The sequence below is a fragment of the Peromyscus eremicus genome, chromosome 1 (assembly GCF_949786415.1).
Source record: "Peromyscus eremicus chromosome 1, PerEre_H2_v1, whole genome shotgun sequence".
Taxonomy (NCBI): Eukaryota; Metazoa; Chordata; class Mammalia; order Rodentia; family Cricetidae; genus Peromyscus; species Peromyscus eremicus.
In genome coordinates, this window is record NC_081416.1 from 86,182,406 (window position 1) to 86,198,444 (window position 16,039).

The 16,039-nt window shown below is 38.5% G+C and overlaps 2 protein-coding genes across 2 annotated transcripts in view; one reads left to right on the plus strand and one right to left on the minus strand.

Annotated features, from left to right (window-relative positions):
• Positions 1–602: 602 nt before the first annotated feature.
• Positions 603–11,553, minus strand: C1H11orf58 (chromosome 1 C11orf58 homolog). The gene is made up of 5 exons (XM_059268413.1): positions 11,265–11,553; positions 5,411–5,494; positions 3,197–3,257; positions 1,878–1,987; positions 603–1,073 (listed from the first exon to the last, which is right to left on the minus strand). Exons 1-5 carry the CDS (start codon positions 11,325–11,327, stop codon positions 846–848), a joined length of 546 nt encoding a protein of 181 aa, XP_059124396.1. The 5' UTR covers positions 11,328–11,553; the 3' UTR covers positions 603–845.
• The window catches only part of Sox6 (SRY-box transcription factor 6), a 507,780-nt gene continuing 503,201 nt past the window's right edge, over positions 11,461–16,039 (plus strand). Inside the window, exon 1 of the mRNA XM_059259600.1 lies at positions 11,461–11,729. The gene's annotated coding sequence lies outside the window, so the exon portion shown is untranslated. The remainder of the gene's footprint in view (positions 11,730–16,039) is intronic.

Consider the following 16,039-nt stretch of genomic DNA (forward strand, 5'->3'; position numbering starts at 1 on the left):
TACAGATAATGAGGATAAAGGCATCACAACCAAATATGGGAAACTGCTTTCTCTTTATTTAGACCTTAGAAGAAAAAAATGAACTTTGGTCACATAGTACCTTAAAAAAAAAAATCCAGTTTTACGTATTTCTAAATACACAGGACTAAATGAGCAGAGAAATAATTTCTTCTGTAAAAACTGGCCAAATTTTATCAAAACTTTACCACACAATGAAATTAAATTATATAAAGACATTTTGGGTTCACAACCTTCTGAACGACGTGACGGCTGCACCTCCACCCACCAATGTCCTGTGCTGGCTCCTGTGCTGCTCTGGTCTGAAAGCAGAGACTTAACAAGCATGGACTGTCAACAATGGTCTGCAGTATGGCAGGATGGCCGGCAGCAGAAACATCCATGATGGACAGGGACAGGTCTACTTTAACAAAGTGTAATCAAGGGAACATTTCTCATGAACATGTCACAGTATCAAATGAATTATGTAAGAGAAAAATAGGAACAAACCTAAAACACAAAGATGAAAGCTACCACAAAGTAAGTGTCCCCCATAATGCATCTACAGGGGTGAAAAGGTGGTAAGAGGGCTGATGATGCTAATATGAAAGAAAGCTGAGTACAGTATTTATTTCTCATTTTATACAACTCTGACTCTTTACAAAAATGGTTATAGTCATGCCCGGAAAAGTGTAACCCATGGCATTTGAAAGCAAACACTCTTTGTAGTTATTTAAAAGGGCCTTTTTAAAAATTATAATACAAAGGTCTGTGCTCTACAAGCAGTCCTCCACTGTGCATTATAACAATAAGGCTTACTTTTAATACAAAGACTAAGTGTTTAATAGTTATGAGCCGCTGGACTTGACAAACATCATCTTATAATTGCTCTTCGCATCTTTTTTGCTCTTCGGGTCTTCTGCGTCATCAGGATGCTCAGTAGCATGGAGTTCTTCTGCAGACTCCTCCTTCTCAGACTCAGAGTCACTGTCCGAGTCATCTGGACTCTCAGCATCAGGCGAGTCATCGTCATCATCATCTCCAGCCACATCACCTTCCCCATCATGATCTTCTACCTAAAATACCAGACGAAGGCCTGTTAAGGAAAACCAAGCACCTCTGGCCTATGTAGAAACTGGGACCAATCCTATTTTTGTCTGTCTTAAAAACAGCCCACTTAGCTGGGCACATTTGTGCACGCCTTTAATCCCAGCACTTGGGAGGCAGAGGCAGGTGGTCTCTATAAGTTCAAGTTCCAGCATGGGCTACATATTGAAATCCTGTCTCAAACAAACAAACAAAGCAATACAAAAAACCAGTCCACTTGATAGCATCAGGTCAATATTTTACAAACAAATTAAAATTCCTGGCTGCTGAGGAGAGACTGAGGACAACCACATCAGGCTTTAAGGAAAGCTTCCCAGGGGCACTCCCCCGTCTCCCTCCCCTAGCTTGAGAAGCACTGTATTTTCTCTTCCTGAAACAGCATCTATTAGCAAATTAACACTGCACCAGTCATCAGAGAGACCACCCAGGAAACAGCAAAGAAACCTAAGCCAGGATTTTAAACTTATATGAAATTATTTTATTTTATCTTATAAACATTTATTCATACCCATTAAAGGTGTGCCTAGAGGTTAAGCAGAATTTACACTAAGCCAACATTAGAAAACTCATTTTAAATCCTTAAGAACATCATTCTGATTATGTAGTGACACAGATGTGCTATAAGAGTATTTTAAGTATTTGACAAGCGCTTTCTTGTCTATTAGTCTATTCTTGGTTTTTTCTTTTCTCTATTAGCATTCTTGGCTGCTCCAGCGACCCAAATATCAAAGTGAAACTGATTCTGTCCCAGTCAACGAAAACAAAGTTCCTACCTCACTGAAGCCAAGTCCACAGTGCCGCCGGTATCGGCCTGATAGTTTACTGTCCATGCTCTGCTGGTACTGAGACTCCAGCTCTTCATTAATTTTCTTGTCTTCTTCCCCTGCGTGTCCATTGTACTTTGGTTATGTTTCAGTCAAATTAACAAAAATATTTGATTACACAAAAGACTCACAACACAGATGCTATTCTAGTCAGGCCTGAGTTCTCTAACTGTGACTAACTTCTGCGGTCTGTTGACAGTTTCTATAGCACAGTGGCCACCTAATAAACACAGTAGCTGACAGACATATTTACAATGACTTTTAGGAGCCAATGTTCTGAATTAAGTGTCAAACGGCCACTCTGAAGGTTCTCTCCAAATCACCTAAAAACCTCTGGTAAACAAGAGCACCTGCTTTTGAAAGAGAGAATAAAACTGTGAGTATTCTACTTAGAGAATTCAAGGTCATCTCAAAGTGGCCTGGTAATGGTTCTTTATGCCTGTCTTTGCTTACCAGCTAATAGAAACAAACTAAAAAAGCCCAAGTTATTTAATGATGCAACATTTTTGTGTTTGCACTTACTTGAAACAGAACACTAACAGTCTAGTGAACCCCACTTAAAACTGATGGTCCCCAACAGTGTCTACTCAAGACTCTGGGTGCAGTGCTTGGTATATAAACATAAAAGCAATTTTAGGTTCCAATCACAAATATTTGTGTTTGGGTTTTTTTCTTCATAGGCCTCTCAATGTTTTTAGCATTTATTATTCAGCAAGCATACCATGTGTTGAATTTTGTTATGGCATTTTCATACATATATATATCATTTGATTTTGATACAATTCTCAATTTTAAAAGAGGAAGTGTTAAATGCTAAAATGCGTTTCCATTTTGCAAAGCTAATATTCTGCCCATATGGAACAATGCAAATCATTTTGAAATAGCTAATGTCAGAAAAATGAGAGATCAATATATTTCTGAAAAATACTACATAAAATAGATTGGTATAAAGTTAAATGATTTAGTTAATTCATTTAATTTAGATTATGCTGTTAATTAATAGCAACCAAGACTAATGTTTACTTTCCAGCAGACTGAATTCAACTCAAATTCATTTGCAGTTTTTATTAAAAAAATTCCATTTTTTTTGTTTTTTTTTTTTTGTTTCTGGTGCTGGGAAGCCAAGGCCTTGTACATGTTAGGCAACTCTTTATACCAATAGGATATATTTCCAGTCTCCCTTGAAATGCTTTTAATTAACAGAACTATGCACAGAAAAGTGTAAAATACAGATTTAGTTTTTCTATTTTAATGTTTTACTTTCTTACCTGTTCGGAAGTGAGATGTTGATTTGTGATCTCCTATAACAAGACGACCAGTGTGTTCTTTCTGTAAGAAGGTAAAGAATGCATTAAAACTTGAAATTGCTCATTCAATGTAATTACTGGATATCTACTACTATGTAGTGGAAACTATCTCAGGCTTCTGGAATATTCTGAAGACCAAGGCATCAATCAAGATCCCTGTCTTTATGGAATATCATCCTAGCAAGGGGAAGAATTAGAAAGTGGTACACAAACATAATCCATATGAAATCATACGATGCAAGAAGGTAGTGCCATCAAAACAAAACAGAGACTAAGGAGACAGAAAACTCAAAGGCTAGAGCAGGCTGGATTTTTCTTTTTGAGATGAAGTCTCACTTTGTAGACCAGGATGGCCTAACTTCTAAGGGATCTGCCTGCTTCTGCCGCCCAAGTGCTAGGGTTAAAGGCAAGCACCACCATGCCCAGCCCAGACTAGAATTTTAAATGAGATAGATAATGGCTGCTGAATCTGGACTGTCCTGGAACTTGTTCTGTACATCCGGCTGGCTTACAACTCAGAACATCTGTCTGCTTTCTGAGTGCTAGGATTAAAAAGTGTGTGCCATCATCATGCCTAGGCCTCCTGATTTTCTTTAAGACCTTTCTACCATCTCTTTGTGATGCCTCAAGAATATCTTAGAAAGAAAGCAAAGAAATTATTTTGTAGACTAAAGCAAAATAATACTTATAATGTACCAAGTAACAGAAAATGAACATGACCATTACTCTTTATAATATATTAACTAGCTAGTTCTTCATCAGGTTACAATAAACCCTCAACTTCAACTTGTCAAAAACAGACCTTAACAACAATTTAATACAAAACATAAAAATAATTTGATTCAAAGTAACTATACAGCTAGTTTCATTTTGTTAGTTCAGTCCACTCTTTATAGTTCCTATTTCATTCCCAAAAGTAAAGAAAGGATCCATGAAAAGAGGGAAAGATTAAATGTGATTCCAAAGCACTGTTAAAAAGCACATGTGCAGACATTTGTGTCTCCCACCTAAGGACACATCCTATGTCTGAACTCTACCTCCAGCCCTTTAGGCAAAGATTTACATGATGGTAGAGAGCCCATTTACTGGTCACCAAATTTTACAGATTTTGTTAGGATGTTTTTAGTACTTTCAGAGTTTTTATTCTAGTAGTTGAACTTGTACACTAAATTATTACTTTATATACCTCTCAACAAATTTTATTTGTAAAGGCCAAGAGAAAATGTGTACTTTGAAAAACTGAAAATCATTAGAAAGCAAGGATTATGTATTCACTACACAAATGCTCCCTGAAGGCTCTGTGAGGGCCTGACTTCCTCAATCCCTCTCCACTCGGAACCTTCTGCTGGGATCTGTGGAACTCAGCTTGCAGATTTACCCACATCTATTTCTGGGAAGCTTTATTGAGCAGCAAAACCAGAGAGAACTGGCCATCACTATACGCTCTCTCACAGTGATGAGTCTGTATTAGTTTCAGTTTCTTCAAGTACACAACAGCTCTCCACACATGACCTGACCATCGGTAACACCAAGAACCCAGAGTAGTGCTAGCATGTCATAGGTAATTGGTAACTGCTGGTGAAATGCACTAGGGCTTCTGCGTACAACAAAAACAAAGAGTAGGGTTGCATCCTGAGTGCTGAAAAGAAAATGCTCTCTTAATGCTTTCAATTGTAGTTTGTATAACAAGACTGCTAGGAAAAGAAAGGTTTTCAAAGAATTTTCTTAGCACCTGTAACTACATCTTTAATTAAACTGGGACATACTATAAAATACATGCAACATTTCTAAAATTAGGCCTCTGATAAGGGATATTTCCTTGGCTGCTACTTTAAGGGCCATGAAATACAGACTTCTGACTTTGGGCAGAGGTTTCTATAAAATAACATGCTTAGAAATGCCTTCTATGAAAACCATTAGGTAGCAAGCAATTAGTTGAGTCTACACAAATCCAATTTTCTCCATATAGTCTCTAACCACACAGCCAAAGGTGCAGAAAAGCCCAGAACTGGTTCAGAAATAGTATAAACTCAAAGTGTCTGGTTAGGCTAGGTGTATTTCCCAAAGCCAAAAATAAACCAAGCAGAAGAAAACAAGGCGCCCCATCCTCCTCATTTAACCCGCACAAACACAGCATTGTTTTTAAAAAAGATAAAAACATAAACATATGCTTACCTTTCCTGCACCCATAAGTCTCAAGAACTTTTGTTTTCTCTCTTCATTGCCTAAGTCTGCTGCTTCCCAATTGCTAGATCCAAGCTGCAAGAGATTATTTACCTTGCTTTTTGTTTTTGCATTTACAAATATTAAAATATTTAAAATCCATTTGTAACTCCAACTTTTCTTCTGTCAGTTTGAACTAACTGGAACTCGTGGTTCTTAGGAAGTTAACCAACATGGCACATCTGAGTTCAGCCAGGCTCCCTTCTCTCACCTCACAGCAGAACACTTTACTCTGGTTACAGTCACAGCTCCGTCTCTAAAGCCTGCAAACGCCAGAACGACATGGAGAGCTCATATAAAACTGTGTACACACTATTTCAAAATCTTTGGGTCCTGGGATCCAGGATGCAAATCTGTGACACTCACTGCCCTAGATCAAGCCTTGAAGGGGACTAGAGCACCTAGTACCAGAAGGCTGCCAGCACTGTTAACCAGAGCTTTAAAAAGTTTGGGTTTGGGCCAGTGAGATGGCTCAATGGGAAAAGGTGCTTGCGGCCAAGCCTGACAACCTAGGCTTGGTCCCTGGGACTCACAAGGTGGAAGGAGGGAACTGAGTCCCACAAGCTGTCCTCTGACTTCACATGTATGGCATGGAATGATGCTGAGTGTGTATGTACACACATACACACACAAATAAAATGTAATAAAAAATCTACTTTGCTGATATTCTAAGAGACAGTATGGCATCATAATCTCTCAGTTTTTTTTTTGGGGGGGGGAGAAATTCCAACTATTTATTAGAACCAAAATATTATAGTTTTTATTCTTTCTTAGAGATCCTCCAAAGAACAAGAAGAAAATTTAGGCAGATATTGCTGGGTGGTGGTGGTGCACGCCTTTAATCCCAGCACTCGGGAGGCAGAGCCAGGCGGATCTCTGTGAGTTCGAGGCCAGCCTGGGCTACCAAGTGAGTTCCAGGAAAGGTGCAAAGCTACACAGAGAAACCCTGTCTCGAAAAACCAAAAAAGAAAAAAAAAGTTAGGCAGATATCTGGATTCAAGGCCAGCCTGTTCTACAGAGTGAGTTCCAGGATAGCCAGGCCTACACAGAGAAACCCCGTCGTGAGAAAATAAAAAGCAGACAAAAACACTATAAATAATTGTATCTTTCAAAAATCATTGTCTCTTTCAAGTAACAATGGGTCCAGTGGACTGTTTTGTCAGTTTAAGTACTACAGAATCCTAGTTACTGTATTTTCCTCTAGGTTTTGAAACAAATGTAAGATTTCATTATATTCTACCAATCCCCTCCAGCTATACTAAACATGACTAAAAAGGAAATGGTGAAAAACTTATTGCACTATATTGTGTCAAAAGGTCAAGTCACTAATGGCTCTGTTGTACAGAATTAATTTTCCACCCAAAAAGAAAACTGACAGAAGGCATTTCAGAATCAAGATTTAAAAGAAGATAGCCTGAGTTTGCTCAGTGGTTAAAAGCAATGGATACTCTTCTAGGGAACCTGGGTTTGATTCCCAGCATTCATATGGCAGTTCACAACTGTCTGTTAACTCCAGTTCCAGTAAATCTATACCCTCTTCTGGTCTGAATGGGCACCAGAAACACGTGTGGTGCACAGACACATATGCAGGCAAAAGGCCCTCCCACACAAAAATTAACAAACAATGAGAAAAGATTGCAAAATAGCATGTAGTACAGAATTATATGCTAAAAATAAAGAAGTTACATGTGAATAACTCAGACTGATTCTTTGTATTATGAAGTACTAGATGAGTTCTTTTCCAACCAATGAATCAATGTGAGACAAAAACAAGAATAAAAGAATATGGTACCCTCATCCAGAAAGCCATTCAACAGGAAGGGCTCCATTTTGCAGTAAGAGTTTCATTTTGCAAGAAGAGCTGGGGCCATCTCATTTTTCTAAAAGGATGCTTGACTTTTACTTCATCTTTTATTATATGTGTGCAACATTTACTTGATTTGTAATGAGCAAAGGCTGAAGGCAGGTGTGCATACAAAGGTGACTAAAAGAAAAAGATGATATAGAAATGAAGACATTCATTGGATTGATCATTCTAACTAATTTTATAATAAGAATGATAATGTTTTACAATTTTGGAGCAAAGGTGAAAAACCTCCAACACAAAATGGTAAGTACTCAGTTTTCAAAGTATCTAAGTATTAAATTTTGACTATGAAAATGCAAGTAGAGGTAATGATAAAGCTAAAACCTATTAGAAATGAATAAGCAATCTTTAACCATTATGTTCTAGTCCACACATGACACCAATGAGCAACCAGCTGTACCCACAAGATACTAGCTCTCTGGGTTTATAGATTGTCAAAAATCAGAAACCTATAGAGTAAACTTTGGATTTGTTATTGTTAAATTTATATTAAAATTCCTAGTAGTCATTGATATTCCCCTTTTATTTCTCTGAAAATTACACACATATAAAGAATTTTTTAAAATTCTAAATAAAATTTTATTTAAAATAAAAATATAAAGACTTTTTAAAGCAATGAGAACTCTTCTTCCTTGGCATATGAGAGTTAAAGCATTTGCACCATACCAGACCCACTTGTTCTAAATCATATTTGGTGGAGATTATATGTTCTCATAATCTTGGCTGCCTAAGTTATAAATCTCTATTTCTTTCCATATGACTGCACAGATCTTTTTATAGGTCAATTAGTCTTAACTATTTCTAGCTCAATATGACAACAAAGTACCAATACTACCTCAATTCTTATTCTCACAAAACCACTTGCTTTGTGAGCCAATACTGACACTTAACTTAGTTTTAATTCCTTTTTTATCAAGACTTTTCAGAGGTTATTTTATGCCTGGTGTGATGGTGCATGCCTATAATCATGAGAGACGAAGGCAGCAGTGTCCTAAGCCTAATTATCTTGGTACTACACAGAAAATTTAGTACCAGCCTCAGCTACATAGTAGCTTTGAGTCAAAATCCCAAGGGCTGGGGACACAGCTCAGTGGCAGAGCACTTGCTCAGCACATATGAGGTCCTGGGTTTGATTCCCAGCACCAAAAACCAAACCACCACTACCAACAGTGTCAAGAATACACTAAGAGTTGCATACATGTTAAGAGTCTAATTTGAGCCGGGCGGTGGTGGCGCACACCTTTAATCCCAGCACTCGGGAGGCAGAGCCAGGCGGATCTCTGTGAGTTCGAGGCCAGCCTGGGCTACCAAGTGAGTTCCAGGAAAGGCGCAAAGCTACACAGAGAAACCCTGTCTCGAAAAAACCAAAAACCAAAAAAAAAAAAAAAAAAAAAAAAAGTCTAATCTGAAAACCTGAAAAGCTCTGACTTCAAAGTTCTTCTGAATGCCAACATGAAACAAATTATTCATCTGACCTCACAAGGTAACTCACAGTCAGTGATAGGTGCACTCAAACTACTGAGCAGTTACCTTTAGTCATGTTTGTGTAAGTATGCATGAAATAGGTGAATCACCTATCTATACTGAGACCTCATCTTTAAGATAGCTTATGAATATGCAAATATTCCCAAGTCCAAGAAATTCTGAACCCCAAAACACTCTTGGTTCTCAGTCTGTGGGGTACTCAACCTGCAATGTTCTTTAACTTACAAATAACCTTCCACTTCCATTCATTCCCTCTAGAGCTTCTCAGAGCAGTTCAACAGGCAAACCAACGGGGCACCAAGGTACAGAAACCAAGGGAGCTGATCCCATGCTCTGGCCACCCTTCTGCCTGTTTCACAGCATACTGCACGGGACCAAATTAACTAGTGTTCTATGTGTCAAAGTTGCTACACTCTGAAACACACTGCCTGACAACTATTTGTGATTCTTTCTCTCTCACTCCGATGAAACAGTCTTCATTCTCCACTTCACCCAAACCAAATGAAATCCCAATAAACTCTTCATTATTCCTTATATAGGCTGCAATCAACTTTGCTCCTCATATACCTATCCCACTGACTATATACTTGAGATTACTTCTATGTCATCCTTTTCTAGCGTTGTATTCTGTGATAGCTACTTCCAGTAGCTTTTCAAAGTGTTTTGTTGCCCTCAATTATATGTGAAGTCATTGAACCAAAAAACAAATCTTTTACATACAGTGGATGCTAACACATCACTGTTAGTTGATTTTCTACAATTTCCAGACGTATTTTGAAAATACAGATGAGATTAAAAACAAAAAACAAACAAACAAAACCCAAGGAAGATAACATCCAATTAGCAGTAAAAATAATAAGCATATACAAAGGGACTGACTTAAGAAAACCACTGTTAAGGGACAAGTTACTGTATAATACCATATATTAACAACACAATCATTTTTATGATAGTATAGGGAAAGTGCCAGGTCCCAATCTTGAAATGCAACTATAATCACCTTTTAAGACAATGCTTACAGGATTGGAAATGTATCAAAGCTCATCTACTTTAAATTGATATCATCAAAGGCCTTCTGTTAAATTTCTAATGTCAACTAGACTTTTCAATTCAGCTAAAAGTTGTTTTATTTCTGAGTCTCTCAAAGCAGGCACGTGACATCTCAGCAATCCAGATAGTATCAGGAGGAAAACAATGAAACAGCTCTTTTAGATCTATTTTAAAGTCTAGGTCACTAAAAAACCTAGAAAATTCCTAACAAATGCAGAAGGACTGTATTAACATTGGAAGACCTAAATTCCAGTAGCAGGGAGGACAGGGGCATGAATAAATCTCAGTAGATTTAGTAAAACCAATCATTCCCCCATTTTTTTTTTTTTTTTTTTTTTTTAACTGATTACTAATCTTCCTTACAGGGTTAAAATTTATTTAAATGCTCTTATTATTCTGGTCCCACCTCATCTTCCAGCCAAAGAAGGGTGGCTCTGAGTATTCTCTCATTAACTACAAAATCGTTCAGGGAACCTTTTATGGCTCACAAAGGACGTATGAAAGACACCAAACAGCACTAAAAATTACAATTCTGAAGCTGACAGTGTATTAATAAGTTAAGTGAGACCAGGTTTAATCTATCTCAAAGATGACTTCCTCATGTCTCCTTCCCACTAATTTCCCCATCAATGTTCCCAAAGCATTTCATTATAGAAGGACCTAGTTTTAAGTGTACAAGTTACCTGAAGTTTCCACGACACTATGCTAGAGCTAAGAGAAATATAACATAAGCATCATATTTATTAATCTTTAAATTCCCAGTATCTGGCACTGCAGTCAGTATTTAACAGGTTACAAGGGGCAGTTGATTATTTAAACTGATAAGCTGAAGGCATGAGAGGAAAGGCAGAAAGGTATTTGACATCAAAATGGGCTTCTGGGTCTTACTGCCTCTGACCTCGTCATTATTCCATTAGCAAATTGTCCACCACAATCTTTGGCTTAATACTGGTCTCTGTGTATTACGACTGTTGCTGCAGATAAGGGTAGCAATTACCAGTATACTGCAAAAAATTACTCAGGCCGGAAAATTTGTCCAAATGTGATGGAACATTTCACCATTGTCAGAGGAGCATTTTAAACCTAAAACAGGGGTATGACATATCTATCCTGAAATGCCTAAGAAAGGAGCTTCACCAGCACCCCAAAACGCAGAGACATCTGGATTAAGCTCTTTTCTGAGCCTTCTCAGGGTTTCCTTCCTCAATCTCCCTTTCTTACGCTAGTCTCTGGATCTCAGTTCCGGGCCTCTTCAAACCCTCAGATTCTAATAAGAAAAAGGAGACATTTCCTCGTTTGCGCCCCGCTCCCCTCCAGCCACTTCGGGCGCTTCCTACACCATCCACCCTTCCCGGCCTACCCCCAGCCTCTAGTAGGCCTCAACCCTCATCCATTGTTATTTACATCGTCGTCGGGGGAGGCTGAACGCTTCACCCCGTGAGGGTGAGACTCCCGGGCAGCACTCATCGTGGCTGGGATCCCGACCGGGATATGCCGAACACACTCGCAGTTCTCCTCAAACGCGACACCAGCAGCCCTCACTCAGCCACCGGCCCAAGCAGCGCCACTCCAGAACGCAGAGCCCCTCCGGGCCTTCTCCGCCACAGTCGTCACTGCTGCGGCCGCTCGTCGCCCCGGAGCACACCGGGAGTTGTAGTTTTTCGGACTCGCTCTTTACTGGCCTGACTAAGCCGTCTTTCGTGGCTTAAACTACAATTCCCAGGAGGCCTAGCGACACCTCTCGCGCGGCGTGGCGGGAGTGTCCACGGAGGCTACGCTTTCTTCGGCGGCGTGTAGAGGGAGCTTTCCCGCGGATGGGTATGGTGGTGATCAATGGTGAACAACTTCGTTGCCACAGAAAGGCCTAGAGTGGGTTTTCGCCCTTTTTCTGTGAGATTCTGCCCTGTTGGCGAACACATCTGTCGTAGTTAAACACATAAATTTAAATGTAGTGTTTGAGACTTACTGAATACGAGTTCTTCGGCCCGAGACAAAAACCTTTTAAAAAATGGCTTCTTTCTCCTCCGTAAAATGTGGTCTCTATTGCTCGCGCGGGATGTCTAGACGATTCTGATTAATTTCTTGCTATTTTCTAGTATTCATTAAAATGAGTTTAGTATGATGCTGATGGCTAGCTAATTGGCTGTGTTTGAAATCGAGGCCCACCTGAGGAAGGTGTGGAACACTTTTCACGGGACTTAGTGTGAAGTAGGTAGGAGTGACCCCCTCTGATCCGTTCTTCACCGACTGGAGTCTGCCTCTGCCAGAAAATCCTGTATCATTTTTATCCCCCTTTTTTTGGGGGGGGGGGGGGTGAATTTCACGTTAAAATAAACCCCTTTAAAGTTCCAACACAGTGGCATTTAGGAACATACACACCTTCAACTGTCACCTCAGTCTAGTTCCAAAACACCACCCACTTAGTATAGATACTTCACTGTTCCCCCCATTTGCAAGCCCGTTACCATTTCCTGCTTCCATATCCCTTTTCTCTTCCCAACCCCAGCAATGACTAAGCTTCTCCTAAAACCTTGTAGTCCAGTGTTCAGATACTGAAAATGAACTACATGTTAGGGCATCTGAATTTTCATACACATCTGAACCTAACATTATGTCAGAATGACTTTCCCTTACTCTTATTCTGAAACTTTCTGACCTTGATTTAAAAAAAAAAAAAGTGAGTTTTTTGTTTTTTTGATTTTTTTTTTTAAGACAAGGTTTCTCTGTGTAGCCTTGGCTGTCCTAGAACTCTCTCTGTAGACCAGGCTGGCCTTGAGCTCATAGAGATCTGCCTGCCTCTACCTCCTGAGTGATTGAATTAAAGGCAAACACTACTACTGCCTAGCAAAAAATGGATATTTAAAGTAAAAACAAATGTTTAGTATAAATCTCCATACTGGTGGTGTGTGAAACAAACCTGTCAGCTCCTGTTATTCCAGTTTAATTGCTTGTATACAGATAGCACTTTTCTAAATTTTAAACAAAGCTGAACCATTGATAGAATTTTGCCCAAAGTGAGGCATGACATACCTGTAAACATAGTACCTGGGAGGTGGTAAAGGAAGTTTAGAAGTGTTTTGGACAGGTCAGCCTGGGCTACAGTTGAGACCTCTTCTCAAAAAACCTAAATAAACAAAGCAACAACCCCTACCACCACCAAAACCAAAACTTGGAACTGCACACTGAAAGACAGTTTCTTAATTTCTGCAGTCATAGATCCAAATTCTGTTCCTTTATTTTTGAAATAGAATAGCTTTTAAGTAAATTATATAGAAATACATTTGGAGCTATATTTAATAAGCATAACCAAGCAAAACACAAATTAGTCTGTTATTTTTATGTTAAAATAAACCACAATAAAGGAAAAAACCTACGAGGAGCAAAAACATTTTTAGAAGTGGTTTCTTAGTCACTAGAATTAAAATATTTTACTTACTAACTTCATAAACCTACTTAGTTTTTATAAATGCAGTTATAATGGAATCACATTTAAGTTACAAAGTAGGATGATTATAATTCACTTCAAAAAGATTTGACAAATTGAAATAAACACAATTTAGAACTCTTAGTCATGTTACTGACAAAATAAGATGGCTCAATAGCTACTTAAAGACAGCTAAGTAATTCTAGGATAAAAAAGATTATTAGGGCTGGAGAGATGGCTCAGAGGTTAAGAGCACTGGCAGCTCTTCCAGAGGTCCCGAGTTCAATTCCCAGCAACCACATGGTGGTTCACAACCATCTGTAATGAGATCTGGTGCCCTCTTCTGGCGTTCATGAGTACACGAAGACAGGACACTATATACATAATATATAAATAAATCCTTTAAAAAAAGATTATCAATAAGGTTAGTAGCTACTAAATAATTTTAACTTTACTAATAGATAGAAGTCCAGAAAAATTTAATGAGTTAATAATATACCTTTATTCACCACATTTGTGGCACATCTGGATGGCTATGTCTTCAAGTTATAAAACATCATCACAGCAAGTCAAACCTCAGAATAGCATAAAGATTGTATCATTAGAACAAACTTGACTCAGTTCATGTTCAGAAAGCTAGATGGAAAGATGAAATTATATAGTAGTAGAAATATATATCACAGAGACTCAGCAATATTCTTCATTGTTAACAAGAAGAGACTCAGTCACCAATGGAGCTGTTAAACACCTTCTTTAGCACTGAGTCTATTCCAGCTCCATTTGTGTGTGTGTGTGTGTGTGTGTGTGTGTGTGTGTGTGTGTGTGTGTGTGCTTTCTAGCACAATGCCACAGAGTGGTGGTTAGTGAATGTCTTAAGTTTGTACTATCTCAGATATTCTCTGATAATCCTTGAGTGTCTACACACTGAGGAAATTTTGCCAAACACTTTTAGTGGGTACATAAGGGACATATTTTCTCCATTCAAGGAATTTAAATTTTAATTGTAACAGTTCAAGTTTCAGTTTACCAATTTATCAAGTACATCAGGACTATTTGCCAAAGACAGAGGTGAGCAAAAATGATTACTGAGTTACAGTCTGACGAGTGCTGAATGTCTAGGGACTGAACCTCTAAGGATTATTTTATTCTAAATGAGTGTGCACTTTTATTGTTTAGAAATAGCTAGGTCTTCAGATACATTTTTAATAGTGAAAACATTCATAATTCTTTATCCTATCTTTTTGTCTTTTGCTGATGTTTGGAAACAAGATCTCACTAGCTCAGGTTGGCCTGAAATTCTATGTACCCCAGTGTGTTCTTGCACTCACAATTTTCCTATCTCAGCCTCCCAAGTATGTATAGCCTTACCTAGCTTTTAGATTTTAAAGATATATAGCACATTATCTGCACTATCATCATCAGTAACCACTCTACTATGAAATAGTACACCAGAACTTCTACTACTTATCTAACTTTAACTTAGTACCTGTTCACCAGCTTGTCCCTAGTCTTCTCTTATCTCAGTTCTTTCTTTGGTAAACACTCTCAACATCCATGAGGTCAACTTTTAAATTATCTATGTGTGAATAAATCACTCAGGACTTGTCTTTCTGTTTCTTGTTTGTTTCATTCAGTGCTCTCCAGTTTCATGCATAATGGCACACATGACAGGATTCCATTCCTTTGTAAGGCTGAATGGTGCTCTGTTGTGTACATATACTATGTCGTCTATTCATCTATTGATTGATGCTTAGCTTGCTTCCATTTCTTGGCTATTATATAAATAATGCTGCGATAAAATGGGAGCACAGATGTCTCTTCAACATAGTGCCTTCATTTCCTTTGTATACATACCAGTTGGATGATTGCTGTGCACCATATGATAGCTCTATTTTTAATTTTCTGAGAAACCTCCATGCTGTTTTCTATAATGGCTGTACCAACATTCATCCATTAGTAGTGTGCGAACTTCATCTTTTCTCGGCATCCTCACTCTGTGTGTGTGTGTGTGTGTGTGTGTGTGTGTGTGTGTGTGTGTGTGTATACATATATACTAGTTCTTTCTGGATTGAGGCAATCGCACTATGATTTTGTTTGTTCCTCTCTACTGGTTAGCAATGGTGAACATTTTCTCATCTATCTGTTGGCTGTGTGTCTCTTTTGAGAAATGTTTGTACACTCTGTTAGACTTTACCACACCCCTGAAAAGGATCAGTTCGATTTTTAAAATTAATAATTTATATGTTTTGAGACATGGTCTGGAGCTCAGGTTGGCCTCAAACCCTAATCCTCTTGTCTCAGGTTTATAAAGTGTAGGATTACAGAAGTCTACCACCATGCCTAATTCAAGTTTAATTTTAAAATGAAGCTCCCAGAAAAATATTCCAGCTATTCCACCATCCCTCACTATTCCTCTTCCAGTTACTGATGGGCATTGTACTTCTAAATTTTAAGAAGAATTTAGTATTATTATTATTATCTTTAGTTATCTATGTGTGTATATGGGGGTATATGCATGTTGCAGTTGCTGAAAGAAGCCAAAGGTGTGAGATTCCCCCTAGAGCTGGAGTTACAGTTGGTTGTGAGCTGCCTGATACAGGTGCTAGGAATTGAACTTGGGTCCTCTCCAAGAGCAGCATGGACTCTTAGCAGCTGAGCCATCTCTCCAGCCTCATCTTAATTCTAATACTATAAAGTTAGCGAGGCAGGGCTCATGGATGTGCTTTATTTCTTTTCAGTTTGAAAAAATCAACAC

Bases quoted from the DNA above. Each gene is read 5' to 3' on its own strand.
- C1H11orf58 (XM_059268413.1), bottom strand. From the start codon at position 11,327: ATGAGTGCTGCCCGGGAGTCTCACCCTCACGGGGTGAAGCGTTCAGCC. The intron at 3,258-5,410 runs GTAAGCATATGT...ACCTTCTTACAG, and splicing joins GACTTATGGGTGCAGGAAAG to AAAGAACACACTGGTCGTCT. The intron at 1,988-3,196 runs GTAAGAAAGTAA...ATGGACACGCAG, and splicing joins AACATCTCACTTCCGAACAG to GGGAAGAAGACAAGAAAATT.